Raw genomic sequence first — 20,117 nt, 5'->3', positions numbered from 1 at the left:
CAGTTAATTATTTTTATCGTGGCTCTTAATTTTCTTGCAAATATTGCGATTTTATTGTAGTTTGTTACCCTCTGAGATCATTTTTTATTGTTTTTTGTATGCAAGTCATTCTGTGTGCATACCGTAATACTAGTTAGCAGCTTATTACAATTATACATTACAAAAGCTATGACATTTTCGTCGGTTCTCTAAAAATTATTTTCAAAAAACAAAACAAAATCCTACAAAATTCAAAAAACTTACGCACGTACGTGCAACAATATGTCTATATTTTGTGTGTCAAATATATGTATTTCATGTAAATAAAACTATCCCCTATATTTATAAATGTATAAGTTCGGTTTTTTATTACTCTTGTTTATTTCGAAATATCATGTTATCGATTTCAACATAAAGTTGATTTCAAATATTCACCGTCCAATTACTGAATTGCGGAAAATAGAATCGTTCACATTCCCGGTGTATTCACCTGTTGAATACTTCGCATCCGTATACGAATATTGGATTCAATGGCTCCTAAACGTAAAGCAAGGTAATAATGGAGATGACCTTTAACTTTGCTTATTAGAGCAGGAACAACAGGTGCCGTGTAAAATTAATAGTTTGACTAAATTCTCTTAATTGTAGACTAAGCGAAGTGGAAAATTCGCGGGATATTTCCAGCAATAATTATTAAGCATAGGGAAAAAAATGTTATAACATTATTTACTTAACACATAAGTAAACAATTTTTTTTGAAAAATGAAATTAATTCATATATTTAGTTAATGTATCCTGTTGTTATCTTCTTTAGGTGGCATATCTAATTTTCCGAAACCTTTCTCTATCGACTGCTGCTTCAAATAATAATTCTTCTACTGTGGAAGCACACAATTGCCTAATACTACGCATCCATGAAGTTTATTTGGACCAATCTATTTCTTTTTTTCCATTATTCCTTGTACCATAAGACGAAGTAGTTTATCCAGTTATATGGCCAAAATATTCTGTTCTTCTCCTCTTTATGATGTATTTGAGCAGATGTTCTGAATTTATCTTTTTAAGAATATCTTTAAGACTGTTGAGTTTAATGTTAATTCTTGTAATAGTATTATCCTTAGCTCTAAGTATGTATATATATATATATATATATATATATATATATATATATATATATATAGAAGTAACACAAAAAGATAAAAACAGAATCCACTTAATAACAAAATCAAAGTCTACTAACGAAAATGGATACCTTAAAAATATGGATTAAAGTTAAGTGATGGAATAGCCAAGAAATGCCTAATCCCTGAAATGAAAAAAGAAAATTTACTTTTTGACTTTTCTTCATGATTTCTAAAATTTCCAACGCAATCATTAATCAGTGTATTATTGTTATTAAAAGTTATCCCTTGATGGTTTTAATTAAAATAATACTCGCCTAAAGGCACGTCCTGTTTTCCATTCGTGAAAAAAGGTATGAATTGATTTCAATGTCGAGAATGCAAAGGATTTAATTATTTATACAAAATAGTTTGCCTATAAACAAATTAAATTTAACAATATCTGTTCATTATCTAAATAATTTACATCTACAGCGCCATTAGTTATTATTATTATAAAATAATTAACTTGGAGTATAAATATTAATTAAATTGCAATATAATAATATAATAATTCAGATTACTGTAAAACAATTTTTTTTTTTTTTTTTTTTTTTTTTATTTCAACTTTAACGTGCTCGGCTACTATGGCCACTTACACAGGTACTATAACATGAATTTTCATTACACAAACATTAAGTGTTACATTAAGAATATGTTACAATAATACGGAATAATAATAATATGTTATACAATGTCTAAATTAAAATCTAATTATATTTTTTGATATAAGTGTTCATCTCTAAGGAATTGTAGCACAGCTTTTATTTGGTCAGGGTTGTTTAGGATATCTCGTACTTCACTTTTGAGTTTGTATTGTAATCTTCTGGCCAAATGTTGATGGCATTCAGTGAGAATATGTTTGATTGTCAAATATGATTGGCAGATTTGACAGGAGGGACGGATGCTAGAGGACATTAGGTAGCCGTGTGTGAGTTTTGAATGTCCTATCCGAAGTCGTCTTATCACAATGAGATCTCGTCTTGAGAGGGCTGAATAGTCAAATGTAGGCTGACTGGTTATTAACGGTTGTATTTCGTGCAAGATCGAACGGTTAGAGTTCCAATGCTGCTGCCAAAGGAGTCTGGTTCTTCTTTTAATATATGATTTTAGGTCCTTACAAATTTGAATTTTATCGGTGATTTCAGGTGATGCTGTAGCAAGTTTAGCATAGTGATCTGCAGTTTCATTGCCTTCTATACCAATATGTGATGGCAGCCAGATTATGGTAACTGTTATGTTTTGGGACAAGATAATTTGGTAAGAGTCTAGGATCTTTTGCACGATTGGATGATCAGTAAATATATTTTTGATAGAATAGATTGATGCTAAAGAATCTGTGCATATGGCAACCTGCTTATTAGGTGGAGATATATGGTTAAAAGCTTGCAATATACTAAATAATTCGCCAGTATGAACGCTGCTGATGGCTGGTATAAGTGATGACTTAATTAGTGAATGAGAGGTTGTAACAGAGCAGCCTACTCCTGTGTCATTTTTTGAGGCATCCGTGTATAATATTGGGTCGTATTTATTTGTATCTATAATGTCTTTAAATGCATTTATAATGATCTCTTTCGGATGTTTATTTTTATCGAAGTTGGTGAGCGAGGTGTTAAATTTGGGCGTGGACATGATCCAAGGAGGAGATGGAGGGAGATAAAGAGGAAGGGTATGTGTAAGAGAGATATCATTAAGTGTCTGTGCTAAAATTAGTGGAATAGGTTTTATTGGTGGTAAGAAATTGGTATTGTGTAAATTATACGTAGACATTACAAATAAGGGATGCACTGGATTAGAGGGGTTAGCTGATACCGATGCTGCATAAGAGAGTAGCAGTTGTTTTCGTCTTATACAAAGAGGAGGTTCGTTAGCTTCGCAATAAAGATTAACTACAGGACTAGATCGAAAAGCACTCTGAGATAGCGCGTTTGTGAATTGAGTTTAGAAGGTTAATATATGTTTTGGAGGCGGATATATATATGTGACAACCATAATCTAGTTTGGAGCGTATTAGTGATCTGTATATTTTAAGAAGTGAGTTTTCGTCAGATCCCCAATAATGATGTGATAGAGTTTTTATTATGTTTAGTCTTATGCTCGTTTCTCTTTTTATTGCAAATATATGTTGCTTCCAAGTTAGTCGTGAGTCAAACGTTAATCCGAGAATTTTGCATTGTTTAACAACAGGAAGAGGGACATTGTTGATCAAAATAAGTGGAGATGGAGAAGGGGGACGTCTACTAAAGTTTATAATTTTAGATTTTACATTGGATAAAGATAACCCCATGTCACTAGTTTTTTTTAAAAGTGTGTCAACAGCAGTTTGAATAAGCTTCGAGGTGGTAGAAGAGTTTTGTCCATGACAGTAAATTACTAGGTCATCAGCATACATGATATGTTTAATAGGGGAAATGAGGTGAGAGCATAAATCACTTATTGCTAGATTAAAAAGTGTAGGACTTAGTACCGATCCCTGAGGTACGCCATCAGTTTGAGTATAAGTAGAAGATAAAATACCGTTGACAGAGACTCTGAACGATCTAGAAGATAGAAAATTTCGTATGAAGTTAAATATATTACCATTAATATTAAGAAGGATAAGTTTGTTTAATATATATTGCCTACTTATAGTGTCAAAAGCACCTTCAATATCAAATATGGCAGCTACGACTTCTTGTCTTTTGTTTAAGGCCTCTGATATATGAGTTTGGAGGATTACAAGGTTGTCTTGGGTTGAACGGTTCTGACGAAATCCTGACTGTTCACTAGCAAATATCTTATGTTTTTCAATGAACCATAGGAGTCTTTTATTAATCATTTTTTCGAATATTTTGCACATCGTACAAGTTAGTGATATAGGTCTATAAGAGTTGGCCAAGGAACGTTCTAGGTTAGGCTTTTTAATAGGTATTACGATAGAGGTTTGCCATTGATTGGGAAATTGGTTAGATGACCAGATTAAATTATACATCTCAAGTATTTTGAGTAGGCTACAGTTTGAGAGCTTTTTGATTAATATGTAAGGAATGTCGTCAGGACCAGCGGCATTGTTTTTACAAGTTTGAATAACTGATACTAGTTCTTCAAAAAGAAAGGGAGAATTAAGATGTGTGATGTCCATTATTGTTTCGGGTGAGGAACAGGGTGGGGTGTTAGGTAATGGTTTTCGTAAGGAGGCATCTATTTTACTTTTGAATTTAGTGTCGAAGTGCGTTGCTAGGGTTTCACCGATTTCTCGATTGTCAGTGATTGTAGTGTTATTTACAGCAATACTAGAGATTTTGAGGTTGGTGTTGTTTCCTTGGATTTGCCTAATCTTTTTCCAGAGGTCCGCCGGATTGGTGTTTGAATTAATAGAGGATACATATTCTCTCCAAGATGATTTTTTACTTTGTTTTATAATAAATCGGGCTTTGGCTCTAGTTTTCTTTAGTTCAATAAGATTCTCCAGATTTTTGTTTTTACGGTAATTTTTAAGAGCTAATTTTTGTTGTTCTGTTGCAGTTTGGCAAGATGTATTCCACCAAGGTACTGCCTTTCTTTTATGGGAAATACTATTTTTGCCTATGTGCAAATTTGCAGCTTTAAGTATGGAATCTGTGATTAATAATAGATTATTGTTAATATTGTCGGATAGGGATAGAGAAGGTAAGGTGTTATCTGTTTGTGAAGTATAGTCTATCCAGTCGGCATTTTTTAGCCGCCAGAAGTTTCTGGTTATAGTTTGTTCATGGTTGGAGATATCAGATGATACAAATATTGGAAAGTGGTTGCTGTCATATAGATCATCGGAAGTTTTCCAAGTTAGTGAAGTATATGTTTTTGGGTCGCTAAAACTAAGATCTATCGCCGAAAATGTGCCAGAGGAAAAGTTCAGATGCGTATTAGAGCCTGTATTTAGTAGACAGGAGCCTGTGCAATTGATAACGTTTTCTATAGTTTTACCTTTGCCATTAGTATGGTTTGACCCCCACATAAAGTTATGAGCATTGAAGTCACCTACTAGAATATATGGAACGGGGAGCTGATATATAAGATTTAGAATTTCAATTTCTTTAAGGGGGTAGTTAGGAGGAATGTAAACACTGCATATCGTAAGTTTATTAGGACACCAAGTAGTTACGGCGATAGCCTCGAGTTCGGTGGTGATGAGAAGATGGGATGAATATATTTCACTTGAAATAAAAATAGATGTCCCACCACTGGCTCTGTCACAATTAGTTCTGATATAATGATATCCTTCGAACTTTTTTAGTGTGGGAAGCTTAGATATTTTTGAGTTCGTTTCTTGTAGACATATGATATCGGGTTGTTTTTCTGTCACTAGTTGTTGGATTCTTTCAATACGGGGAAAGAACCCATCGCAGTTCCATTGGATTAAATTGAAGGTGAATCTTGAGTTGAAGGGGTAAGGGGCAACTGAGATGGTTGTTCTGGCTGTTGGGAGATAAGGATTTTGGTTTCATCATCGGTTAGGAGTTCAGATGAGACGCTGATATTATCAGAGTCATCTGAGTTTAGCTGTCTTTTGATTTTCTTTTGAAGTCTCGTAAGTCGATTTTTAAGGGATCTTTCCTTAGTTTCTGAATGGAGAACTGTTATGTCTTGTAATAGTCCTTCAATATTTGACGTAAAAACAAAAGCTTCATTAAGTGGACTAGGATTACCATGTGTATTTTCTAGGAAAGCAATAAACTGAGTCTCGGTCAAAGTTAAACCAGATGGATTATTTTTATAAATGGCCGCTACGGATTGTAGTGAACTAGCTGTTAGATTATGTTCCTCTGATTTTGTAGTTTTTGCTTTTTTCTTGTGAGGTTTGGAGATAGTGTTTGTGTTTGTGGATAACGGAGGAAGCATTTGGTTAGACGATGGTTCGGGTGTACTTGCTGAAGATAATAGAGAAGGAATATCAGAATTGCTGTCTGTTGATATAGCTCTTTTTTGTCCTTGTGTGGGTGGAATTGATGGGTGTATAGTTTCAGTATCTATTTCAGTGTGGGTTTCTGTGCAATTTAAAGTAGTTAGGTCTGATTGAACAGGAGTGTTTACGTCAGAAATTATATCAGTAATTTCAGATGTAGAGGGCTCTAGATGGGGTAGTTCAGTTTGAGAAAAAGTAGTTGGATTATTGGTACATGAGTCAGCGGTATGTCCGACCTCTTTACATAAAAAACAATGCAATTTATCCGTAGAAATAAATATTCTATAAGGTGTGTTTTCGTATGTAATAACGAAGTTTCTATCTATTGAAAAGTTCTCTTTATCGGGGATAATATACGTTACTCTTCGGAAGCTCATTATGTGTGCATAACCTTCTCCGAGTGCACCACATTTCACAAATGACACAGGAGAGACCAGCTGTAATCCAATATCTTTAAGGGCTTTCTCAATTATGGAATGTGGAATTGAAGGAGATACGTTAGATATAAGAAGGCGTTTAGCTGGGGTGATAAGTCTTCTGATGGGAACTACTGTAGAGTTGATAGAGATATTTTGATGTGTTTTTAGAAGGTTATCGACAACTGTAGGCGAGGAAAGATAAATACAGATGCGGTTATTTGGAATACGTGATGCAAAGGTAATGTTTTTTGGGATAACAATGTCCCCTATAGCTTTAACATAGTCAAATAAAACAGTATTTGGAATAGCGTGCATTAAAATGGCTTGCTCCTTACGTGGGAAAGTAGGAGGTGGTGGTTTGGATAAAGTAGCAGCGACATATGATTTTGTGGGGAGGACTTGTGGAGTTGTGAGGTTTTGATTTGAGTTCATTTTTGTGAGTGTTCCTGGATACCAAAAACACTTCACTTAATTTTTAGTATTGCAACAGTCGTCCTATTAGGACACTGTGGATAAAATAATAGGAATATAACAGTTACCTGTATCTGCAGTTTTACTTCAGTTGAATATAATAATATATAGTCCAATAATAATTGCTTTTTCCATAACACACAAAATAATTCGAATTATCACATCACAAGGTAATGTTTACTCGTTGGCTACATCAATGGGAATTTTGAATACTAATTAATTGTAATATAACTATTAAATACTGTTTAATATACACACAATTATTAAAAATTAATAGGAGAACTTTTAATTATCAAGTTTAACTTTGACAGTTATTTGACAGATGTGTAAAACAATTTGAAACTATTCCCTTGTGGTTATATTATTTGTATGAAAACAACTTTCATTAATTTTAATTAAATAAAGTTGTGGTTTCTGTAAATATTTATTTTATTGAGCTTTAATAATATTTAATAATAGAAAACTAGAGCTGTACTGGTATGCAGTAAAAGACATACTTAAAGTAGTGTAAATTCTCTTATACTTATATGTAAAGTTACTCAGTCTGCTCAAAAAATTTCATAAACTCCGTTTTGCTCCTGCTAGTACCTGCCTAGGGTCCCTTGTCTAGGGTCATGGATGAAGTCCACAGCGGCAGCCACGGCGGAGAAGAATACCTTCGGTGCGGTGTGGATGGCGGAAGTGGCAATCCCTTGATTTTAGGGATTGTATAAAATCACTCACCAAGCCGTTTAGCTAGCGTGGTGTTTTAAGGCTAAAAAAACCTCCAGGTTTTTTCCTGAAAATTCCACGTCTTTGGAAAAAAAGGGCAGCTTCATGGAATCTGGGGGAAGCAAGAAATCGCTAAAAATCACAAGATCACATCGCAACTCTAAATATAAGGTCCATAAGTAAAGATGAAAAAGTCTACGAACTCGAAGAAGACATCGAGGACTTAAAATGGGACATAATTGGTCTAGAAAAAGTAAAAAGGGGAAGAGTGCATAACACTAGAGTCCGGTAACGCCCTATATTACAAAGGGCGAGAAAGACAAAGCCTAGATAGCGTAGGATTTCTAGTTACGAATTATATAAAATTCGAATTTTATGAAAAAATTATCACAGCATGTATACGATGACAATTCGGCTCTAGAGTTAGAAATGAGAGAGGAGAAACCTTGGTTAATTTCCTACAAGCCCACAAATACTATGCAATAAACACAGAGTGTACCAGAACAGATATTGTACAGGACGTAACAGTAGTTGAATAAAGTTTTTATTTCTGAGCCTTCAGAAGTATTGTGGACTGTATTCCTTGTATAAAAATATTTATTCTGACTTTAACACTTTTATTATAATAATTTTATAAAAACTTAAAATTAACAAAACCAAAAAAGAATGTCTTCTTATTGCTCGACAGCTACGCGTGGTGTCGTTGTCGCTAGTGTTCGATGCATGCGCCCTGTGGTCCGTGCAGGGACGGCTCTTGCACTGTTGACTGCTGAACTTGCCGCCCCCTTGAAAGGCTTAAGTGATGCCTTTCAAACAACGCTTCTTGTAAACCATAACCATTATTGTTCATCCATTGGCAGGACGGCTAACTTTACACAAGGCCTTTTGAATTCACCTTTAGAAGTACGCACAGTCACAACCCGCACAACATTATCTGTCCCAGCATGTAGTTGCAATATTCTACCCAATTCCCATTTAGTAGAAGGAAGACCATCCTCTTGAATAATAACCAATGATCCAATTTTCACGTCGGCAGCTGCTGTTCTCCATTTGGTTCGCTGCTGAAGTGAAGAGAGGTACTCACGTGACCAGCGTACCCAAAAATTCTGAATTATCTGAGTCAGGTGATGATACCGTTTCAACTTATTCTGATTTATTTCAGTTAGCTCTTCTTGTGGCAGTGCTACAAGTGGTGCTCCAATTAGAAAATGTCCAGGGGTGAGTACACCAAGGTCTTCTGGACTTTCCGACAGAGGTAATAAAGGACGGGAATTTAGGAGAGACTCAATTTGCGTCAATAAAGTATACATTTCGTCATATGTAAATTTATTATTACACATTACCCTTCGTATATGAAACTTTACCGATTTTACAGTTGATTCCCAGATGCTACCAAAATGTGGTGAGTGAGCTGGAATAAAATGCCAATGAATCTTGTGTTCCGAAAAATAATCTAAAAAATTTGATTTTACCTTTGCATCATTCATAAATGAATATAACTCCTGCAAATGATTATTTGCCCCAACGAAGTTAGTTCCATTATCAGAATACATATTTTAACATAGACCTCTTCTAGCAATGAAACGTTTAAATGAATTTAAGAATGCTTTAGTACTTAAATCATATACAAGTTCAATATGTGTCGCCCTTGTTGTAAAACATGTAAAAATACATATATAGCATTTAACTACTTTACAATTGCGTAAATAGCTTGTTTTCAATTCAAAGGGACCCCCATAATCTACACCACAATTATAAAATGGCCTTGTAGGCAGAAGTCTAGATTTAGGTAAATCTCCCATAAGAGGTACAAGCAATGTAGGTTTGACACGAAAGCAAGTAACACATTTATGCAGAATGTGCCTAACCGTGCTACGTCCAGATAATAACCAAAATTTTAAACGAATTATTAATAGCAATGCTTGTGGACCTGCATGCAAGTATTTATGATGATACGATATCACTATAAGTTTAGTTAATACATGGCCGTTCGGGAGTATGATTGGATGCTTCTGGTCAAAAGACAATTCTGACTTTTGAAGACGTCCACCAACTCGTAATAGTCCTTTATCATCAAGAAAAGGATTTAATGATAAGATTTTACTCGATTTATGTATTGGTTTTGATTTTTTTATTGTTTGTATTTCCTGATGAAATACTTCATTTTGTGCCATATATACCAAACAGAAAAAACTTCTTTCTTTTTCATCTACAGTAAAAGGACCCGTTGTCTTATTATTAGATGATTTACAATTGGTGACAAACCGAAGTATATATGCAAAAACACGCTGCAATTTAGCTAAGCTGGAAAATCGGTTCCAAATTTCAGCAAATTGCACAGCTGATATAAATGTTTGAATTACCTTCTGGTCAGGTATGATAGAAATGTGTGAATTTAACAAAGCCTTAGTAGGCCAAGACAATTTATGAGAAGCTAACCATGGTGGCCCATTCCACCACAATTTTGAAGTGTTTAATAACTTTGGTTCATATCCGGTTCATATTTGGTTTAATTTTAATTGCCATAGTGATTGCAATATTTATTTAGCTTTAATTATAACTGGCCCTACTAGTCCAAGAGGATCAAATATCTGTGAAACTAAAGACAGAACTGTTCTTTTGCTAACCTTTGTGTAATTAAAAAATTGATTTTATATTGAAGCGAATCTATCTTTGAGTTCCAATAAAGCCCTAATGTTTTTGTTGTAACATCATCTGCAAGATAATGTTCAATGTCTCCCTTTATTTGAATATCCTCATCGAAAATTTCAGGTTTGTTTGATACCCATTTTCTAAGTGAAAATCCTGCTGTGCACAAAATATTATTTAATTCATCCTTTAATGATTTTACTTCTTCAATTGAACTCCCTCCTGTAAGCAAATCATCAACATAAAAATCCTTTAAAATCACCTGGGAAGCTAGAGGCAGGTTCAATTGATTCTCATGAGCTAATTGTTGTAAGCTTCTTATAGCCAAAAATGCTGCTGGAGCGGTCCCATATGTTAGCGTTTTCAGCTTGTATGTCTCAATTGGTTGTTCATCCGAAAACCTCCATAATATTTGTTGTAGTTTTTGCTGAGTTTTGCAAACAAAAACCTGTCGATACATCTTTTCGATGTCTGAAGCTATAACTACATTATGTTTTCAAAAACGAAGAAGAATGCACATTAAATCATCTTATAATTTTGGTCCGACCATTAGAACATCATTTAATGACAAACCACTGTCAGTTCTAGCTGACCCATCAAACACTACCCTTAATTTTGTAGTTAAAGACGTTTCCTTTAAAACTCCATGATGTGGAAGATAGTAGTTGGGTGTTTCTGAATTGAAGTCAGTTTTATCTTTAACCTTTGACATGTGACCCAACTGGATATATTCCTGCATAAACTCATGGTATTTAATTTTCATTTCCAAATTTTATTTAATTTATTTTCCAATAATTGAAATCTTTTTAGTTCATTACTATAAGAATCTCCTAAGTCAGAAATGTTTGACCTAGTTGGTAATTTAACAACAAAATGACCGTTTTCATTTTTAATCGTGCTAGCTTCAAACAACTCTTGACAATAAAGGTCCTCCTTGGACATAACCTTTTTTGCAACAAATTCTTCTATTAACCAAAATTTTTCAATTTGGTTTTCCAAAACATTAGACGAAAAATTACATACCACTGAATTGTTGCTAACCTTAATTGATTGACTAACTAGCCCTGAAATAACCCATCCCAACTTAGTTTTTTGGAGAATTGGTTGATCTTTGCCAAGTTTATCTGACTCACACATAATAATTGCCAAAAAACTGATGCTCCCAGTAATACATTAATTTGTTTTGAAACCCCAAATGTTTCATCTGCAAGTACAATGTTTTTAGGAATATTTATAAAATCCAAGTTTAAATCCGAAGTTGGTAAATTGTCAGAAATTTTATCAATTACCAATAAAAATGCATTTGTTTGATAATTGCTAAACTTTGATAAAAGTGTCCCATTTAATGCCTGAGAAATGTTTGTTATACCTTGACCTAAACCTTTAAACCGGAATGTGTACCTTATCTGCCCGTAATTGTAATTTTTCAAAAAATGAAAGTGATATAAAATTTGACTGTGAACCTGAATCCAATAAAACTCTACATTCATGCAAAATTCCATATTTGTCTTGCATATATACTAAGGCCGTTGAAAGTAAAATATCAGTTTTTAATCTGTATGATATACCTTGCTTAGAATGATTTAAAAAATTAATTGAATCCTGACCTATATCACCCGAATGTGATTCTAAAAAACATGTCTGACCTATATCACCCGAATGTGATTCCAAAAAACCTGTCTGACCCAAAAAGTTTAATTTTCCCTGTGCCATAAGCCATTTCCCTGTGTGTGTGTTTCTTTCTGGGTAGATATACCACAAATTTGTGATTCAACCTTTGATCCGTTGAGTTGAGTTGCATTTGTTTGTAAATGAGAATTGTTTATAAATTTACCATCCATATGTAAAAGAGTATTGTGTCGTTTTCCACAAAGTTTACAACCTCCCCATGTACAATGTTGTACTAAGTGTCCATCCTTTAGACAGTTCCAACATGCTTTTGATTTTGTTACCTCTTGTCTTCTAGCTGACACTGATAAATTATGAAATTTTTTACATGAATAAAAATAGTGCGGTAAATTACAAAGTGCACATTGTTTGGACGTTGCAATGAATGACTGATAATGTCTATTTTTGCATCCTTTTTTTTTGTTTCCTTTGATATTTGCTCTATATCTTGTTTATCCCTTTCTGAATTTTGTAAGTGTTGTACTTTATGATCTATAAATGCTAAGAATTCCTGTATCGTAGAAAATTCGTTAACTGGACCCTTTTCTTGCCATTCCTTATTTGTGTAATAATCAAGCTTTTTCTCTATGGTACAAAGTAAAAGAACATCCCAATGTTCAACTGGATAACCTAACATACCTAGTGACTTTAAATTTATTTTTATACAACCTGACAATTTCTTTAATTCTAAACTATTTACCTGAGTTATTTTTGGATATTCATATATAGCTTCAATATGACCACGTGCAATAAGTTTTTTCTTTTCATATGTTTCAGATAAAAGTTGCCATGCAATAGTAAAATTTTTGCTAGTAGTTTTTAGCTGCTCCAGTTCATCCTGGGCATCCCCTATTAAAGCCCTTTTTAAATAGTGAAGCTTGTCAACATCATTTAAATCAGAATTTTCTATGACCATACTAGTAAAACTATCTCTAAATTCTAAACAATGTTGATAACAACCATTAAAAGTTGGAACCTCCAGTGGTGGTAACCGTACATTTTTTAAGCTATTTCGATCTAAACTAGTATTGTGACCTGAGTTTGCTATAGTATCGTTTAAATTAACTTCATTCTTTAATATAATTTCTGCAGAGGCTATTAGTTTAAAATATGCATCCTGAAAATCTAACCTTTCTTGTAATTGTTCCTCTGATGTGTCTAATAAGTCAATTTCACTTTGTATTTGATCAAAATCATTCCACCATTCTTTGCATTTGTCAACCCTAACTTGTAATTCTACTATTTTATCGTGAGTAAAACTGCTTATAAATGAATCAAATTTTGTAATTTGTGTCTTAAAGATACCACGCTTTCTTTTTAAAACTGTTAACTGATCCATTGCATCGACTATGTATAATATCAATAAAGTTTAAAGCTTGCTATTAATAAATCCTAACAAACCGAAATTATAATAACCTTGTGACACAAATTAATATTATCTCTCTTATTCCAGGATAGGTATTATAGGAATGAAAAATGTGTACTCACCACATAGGTACCATGCCATGTTAACTTTTTCACTTGCCGATAAAAAATACACTAACACTTGTTGATAAAATCCGTTCGAATGACCATGAATAAAGTTTTTATTTCTGAGCCTTCAGAAGTATTGTGGACTGTATTCCTTGTATAAAAAATATTTATTCTGACTTTAACACTTTTATTATAATAATTTTATAAAAACTTAAAATTAAAAAAACCAAAAAAGAATGTCTTCTTATTGCTTGACAGCTACGCGTGGTGTCGTTGTCACTAGTGTTCGATGCATGCGCCTTGTGGTCACTCTGAGATAGCGCGTTGCACTGTTGACTGCTGAACAGTAGTAAATACGGCATCAGTAAGTAGCGATTACCGAATGGTAAGAGCCAAATTAGAGATAAACTATAATAAAAATAAAAATAAATTTAGAAAAACTTGGAATATAGACACAGATAAAATAAAATCGAATACATAAAAATATAAAATCAAACTAAAACCCGCGAAAGTATTAAATCTAGATAAACTTAGCTTAAATGAAATCAATGCAGTCATAACAAAAGAACTATCAAATGCAAGCTGCAACAAAGAAAAGATATTCTGAGACAAAACAAAAGAGACACTGTAGAATTTAAGGAATTGAATCGAGTAATCGGGAAACAGATAAAAGAGGACATTAAAAAACATCAAGAAGACTTTTCACTTCTTTCACAATTTTACAAAATCTTTACAAAGATTATTACAAACAGATTAACAACTAAATTTGACGTATATCAACCAGTAGAACAAGCCGGATTTAGAAAAGGGTATAGCGCCTGTGACCATGTATATTATTTGAAAATCCTTATAGAAAAGACTAACGAATACAATATCTCATTATGTCTATCATTTATAGACTATGAATAAGCTGTTAATAGCGTAAAACTGTGGGCAATAGAAGACGCATTAGTCGACAACCGGATCGACTCCAGGTACAAAATATTAATACATAATATTGACGAACAAGTTGAAATAATAGTGACGTTGGGTAATGAAATCGAAACAAGAGCAGTAAAAATCAACCGAGGCGTAAGACAAGGAGACACAATATCTCCAAAATAATTTACAGCTGCCCTAGAAGATATTTTTAAGTCAATAGACTGGGAAAATAGGGGAATCCCTAATAACGGAAGATACTTGAACCAATTAAGATACGCAGATAATGTAGTACTAATAGCCGACACAGGGAATGCTCTGAATACGATGATTGAGGAGCTACACACAGAATCCCTAAAAAAAGGACTGAAAATATGTTTCAGGAAACCTAAACTAATATCTAGCAAAGATGAGAAACCTATGATAAACATCCAAGGGACAGAGATAAAACACGTAGATGAATATACATATCTGGGTCAAAATGTCAAGGTAAGCAAAGAAAATCAGACTACCGAAATAAGCAGACATGTAAAACTGGGATGGGCAGCATTCGGAAGACTCTTATACGTACTTAAAAATAAAAATATACCTCAAAGACTACGGACCAAACTGTTTAATTTCTGTATCCTACCTGTACTTACATATGGAGCTCAAACCTGGACATTCACTAAAATAAACATGGAGAAGATCAGAAAAACACAGATAGCTATGGAACGAAAGATGCTAGGTATCTCACTCAAAGACCATAAAACCAATGAAGATATTCGTAATAAAACAAAAGTAAAAGATGCTGTCGAACAGACAGCTAAACTGAAATGGAAATGGGCTGGACATAACGAACGTCTTAATCATAGCCGATGGAATAAAGAAATCAGGAATTGTCGTCCATATGAAGCCAAAAGACCACAAGGAAGACCGCACATGCGCTGAAGCGACGATATTAAAAGAACTGCAGAACCAATGTGGAAACAACTTACAAAAAACAGAGATAAATGGCGAGAATTGGGAGAGACCTATATCCGGAAATCCGAAAAAAGAGAAGGGCTTAAATATTATATATATATACATATATTATATATATATATATATATATATATATATATATATATATATATATATATATTATATATATATATATATATATATATATATATATATATATATATATAAAAGGGGGGTTGAGGTTAATTGGGTATACAGCTGATTGAAAGCCAAGTGTACTCTGTTCAACAGTTCATTATATTTCGCCAATTTTCATTGGCATCATCAGATGAGAGCTACAATTATTTAAAACATGGTAAAATACAATTTAATAATTGTTTGTTGTTTATATACTTACTTGATTGAGGTTAACGGCAGTGTGATTTATTTTAATAACATCAAGTAAAAATTTGTGGGTAGAATGTGGATTGCAGCTATCTTCGACATGTAACATTTAGTTGTATAATTTACGTTCACAATTAAAATATAAGAAATAAACACAATTCAAATTAAAAACAAAATAGACACAAAAACGTTTAGTTCGGTAACTTTCATTAAGGTTAAGTACCAGAATTACCAAATATCGAATGTTATTGATTGACTTATGCCAGAAGATAATTATTGACACAAAATCTGGTGGTACTCTGTTCTTCTATTTCAATTCATATTTATCCCCTCAATCTGTTGATCTTCGGTTCTTTTATTTGTAAATCACCCACACAACCTTCTTACCTAACTAATAACATAGCCCATACCCCTATATTTCTTACCCTTGTTATTATTTATGGATAACATATTATTTTTATTTTAATAGTAAAGTGTTATAACACATTTATATTTATTTTTTAAACTTAAGACACTCAACCTAATATATAAATGTAGAGACGTTATAAGTTTTCTGTTTGTATATCTTGTAAATAAAAAGTTACAAAAATTAAAAAATTTACAAGTTACAATTGTAACTATGCAGCATACGAAGATAGGTATGAAAATTATTTATGTAAATCAATATTCTTTAAATAATAAAGTAACATATGTTCTAGTTTAAAATTCAGATAGTAATATAATAATAATAATATACTATTAGATATTTATTTAACATGTGAAGTGCATAACTTTCTTTCTTTCTTTCTCCCCTTCCTTTTACCCTAAGAGGGTGTCGGATTTGAACTAACTATTTTAATTTCCATTTACCCACCTCTTTTATTCTTTTCTGTTTCCTGCCATTATTTTCAATTCCTCGAGTGATTTTTGTTTAAGTTTTCCCGTCTCTACTACTTGATGTATCAATTTTTTTCTTGGTCTGCCTCTTTTTCTTTTTCCGATGTTTTTTGCTTCATAAATTTTTCTTGTTATTCTATTGGATTGCATTCTCATCAGATACCCATACCAGTTCATTTGTCTTTATGCTGTTTTGTTCATTATCGATTCCTAGTTGGTCATTTTCCTAATAGTCTCGTTGCTTAATCTATCCCATTTTGTCTTTCCAACTATCCTTCTTAGATGTCTCATCTCCATTGCGTTTATCCTGCTCTTATGTTTTTCCAGAATTGTCCAGTTTTCACTTGCATAGAGCACAGTCGGTATCACTATTGTGTTATATATTTTTATTCTTGTTTCTCGTGCCAGTTCTCTTTTTCCCATTATTGACGCTAACGCATAATATAACTTGTTTGATTTCTTTGCTCTACTTGTTATTTCCCAGTCTATTTTTCCATCATTAGTTATTATACTTCCCAGGTATTCGTAAGTTGTTACTACATATTTCCAATTCTGAGTTTTTACATTTTATCTTTGTTTGATTATCTTCCTTATCTCCTTTGCCGCTGATTATGATTATCTTACTTTTTTCCTCGTTTATCTCCATTTTAAGTTCTTCTATTTGTTCTACTCATATATTCATTAGTTTCTGCATTTTATTCTTCGAATCTGCTATTAGTACTATGTCGTCTGCATACATTAAGGACTCTATTGTTACCGGTTGTAATCTGCGGTAACCTATTATTGTCTGTAGTTGATTAGTTCTGACTCTAGTGTTTCTTATCAATTCGTTCATTACTATTATGAATAGCAAAGGGCTGAGACTATCTCCTTGTTTAATACCTCTCTTCCAATTAAATGCTTCCGATCTTTCCCCTGTTATTTGTACCCTTCCTTTTACCTCTTTGTAAGTACTTTCTATAATTTTTATCAATGCATTAGGTACGTTAATTTTCCTCAAGCATTTCCCTATAATATGTCTTTCTATCGTGTCAAATGCTGCTCTTAGGTCTATGAATGCTAATACTAGTTTTTTCCCCGTATCTATGCTTCTTTCTATTAGGTTTCTAATGATATATATGTTGTCATTTGTCTGTCTTCCCGGTCTAAATGCCATTTGTTCTTCTCCCAATTTCATTTCTACTTCTTGTCTCAGTCTCTTCTCTATTATTTTCGTATATATTTTAAAGCACACCGATGACAGACATATTGCCCTATAGTTGTCGCAGTTTACATGTTCTCCTTTTTTGTATATTGGCACGATGATATTGTTCTTCCAGTCTTTAGGGATTGTTTGTTTTTCCCACGCCTCTTTATATATTTGCCATAGCCAGTTTATTCCTTCTTCTCCCATGTATTTTACCATTTCCGGTTCAATTTCATCATCTCCACCTGCCTTGCCTATTTTTAATATTTGATAATCCTTCTATTACTTCTTCTCTACTTATTTGCTCTGGCTCTGTGTTTTCTTCGCCTTCATTGATTATATTGTCTTCCTTTATCATTTCGGTATCAAATTTTTTCTCATAATATTCTGTCCATACCCTAGCTATTTGTTCTGGGCTTATTTGTATTTGGTTTGAAGTATCTCTTACTGCGTTAATTTCCTTTCGTTTTCCCTGCCTTATGTGTCGTATTGTCGTCCAAAAGTTTCTATTATTTGTTATATATTCTTCCTGAAGTTCTTCTCCAAATTCTTTCCATGTTTTTGTTTTTGCTTGTGTGACTGTCTTTTTTGCCAATCGTCTCTGCCTATAGTATTTTTCTTTATCTTCTTCTAATCCCGTTTCGAGGTATTTTTTCCATGCTATTTTCTTCTTTTTTATTTCTGTCTTCACTTCTTTATTCCACCACCTTGTCCTTTTTAACTGTTTATTATATTTTTTGATTCCACACACTTCAGTTGCTGTTCTCTTTAATACTTCACTGTATGTATTCCATCTTTCTTCCATTGTCCATGTTTATTTTTGGCGCTCTATTTGTCTCAGTCTTTTGTTAGTCTCCTCCGTGTAAAATTCTCGCACACTTTTTATCTTTAGTTTGTTTACATTTACTTTCTTGTACTCTTTTCTTTCCACTTCCTCCATTTTTTCATCCTCCAGTTTTGCAGTGACCATCCTGTGTTGTGTAGACAGTTCGGGTTCCTTTTCCGTTACGATGTTTTTTATATTTTGTTCTAGGTTTCTGGTATAGACTATATAGTCGATTAAGCTTTTCGCATTTCTCTCTTCAGCCACAAATGTATATTTGTCGTTAATGGTTTGTTCACTGAATGTGTTTCCTATTACCAGGTCATTGGTTTGGCAGAATTCCAGCATTTTAATTCCATTTATATTTAATGTTTCTTCCTCATATTGTCCAATGCATCCTAATCCCCTGTTAATATCCTTGTCTAAGAAGTGCATAACTAATTAATAAAAAAAAACTAAAAAAACTTGACTAAAACTCATATCTGCTAAAATTTTAAAATACTGATGTTATGATCGATGTTACTAAAATATTTATTACAGTAAAAGCTACCAATATTTCGCAATATTCATATTATTAATGCCTCCTTTTCTATTCTTTAAAAGTCAACTCTGAGATAGCGCGTGCTTCACAAAGACAACGTCTTATCTCTGTTAAAGTTGTGTTCCGTATCAGCTTCATAGCAGGCGGTAATTGGAATTCAATATACCGCGTTTTTACGGGGTATTTTTTCATTCTTTATTCTGCAGATAGTATCTCGTATGTATTAAACTTTAACAAAAAAGCAGCATTAACAATATAATGTAGCTACAATATACATGGTGTTTCATGTAGGCTTCAAATTAGATGTTGTTGTTAGATATAGGCCTATTTAAAATTTGCTACCTCTCATAACAATACGTACTTAACTGATAATTCTGAAAATACACAATATTAGAGAAAAAAATTGTTGGCGAAAAAAATTGTTTTATAACAAATTAATGAATATACATTGCCAAAGGGTCATGAAGATGTTATTATTTTAATATGCTATCCCAAAATAAAAACAAAACATTAAATAAAAACATGAAATTGGTCAATTATTAACAGAGATATTGCAATTTTTTCTGACGGCGCGGATTTGAAGTCTTGTGTTTAACTTTTAAACGCTTTGATCTACGCATTTAAAAGCAAAAAGTTTTTATTTAAGATCGCTACTAAAATCATTATTTTTGAAAATATAATTTTTACTAGGGTAGTTCTAAGAGAGATGGAGTATCAGGTGAGATTACTCACTGCTACTATCCCTGTCCTTACTCACATTGCTAACATTATGGCAAACCTGTACGTAAGCTTGTATTAAAATTAATTTTTGTTGTCTACGACGCCCTTCTAAACACGTGTTTAAGTTATGTAAATAAGCAAAGATATTTTGTGAATCATTGAAACAATTTTTTATACTACGATAGTCGGATACAAGTTCAGGTAAGATAATGGTATATATCTAGTACATATTAAACGCCATAACCTGCTAGATTATTTTTCTATCATTCT

The 20,117-nt window shown here is 32.9% G+C and overlaps 1 protein-coding gene across 1 annotated transcript; it reads right to left on the bottom strand.

The window, feature by feature from the left end:
- Positions 1 to 10,266: 10,266 nt before the first annotated feature.
- Positions 10,267 to 10,776, bottom strand: LOC140431471 (uncharacterized). Its single transcript, XM_072519391.1, has one exon. It carries the CDS (start codon positions 10,774 to 10,776, stop codon positions 10,267 to 10,269), a length of 510 nt encoding a protein of 169 aa, XP_072375492.1.
- Positions 10,777 to 20,117: the final 9,341 nt, after the last annotated feature.

Source organism: Diabrotica undecimpunctata, unplaced genomic scaffold (genome assembly GCF_040954645.1).
Source record: "Diabrotica undecimpunctata isolate CICGRU unplaced genomic scaffold, icDiaUnde3 ctg00001047.1, whole genome shotgun sequence".
Taxonomy (NCBI): domain Eukaryota; kingdom Metazoa; phylum Arthropoda; class Insecta; order Coleoptera; family Chrysomelidae; genus Diabrotica; species Diabrotica undecimpunctata.
Note: the sequence above shows the minus strand (reverse complement) of the source record. Positions and strands in the feature narration are given on the sequence as shown.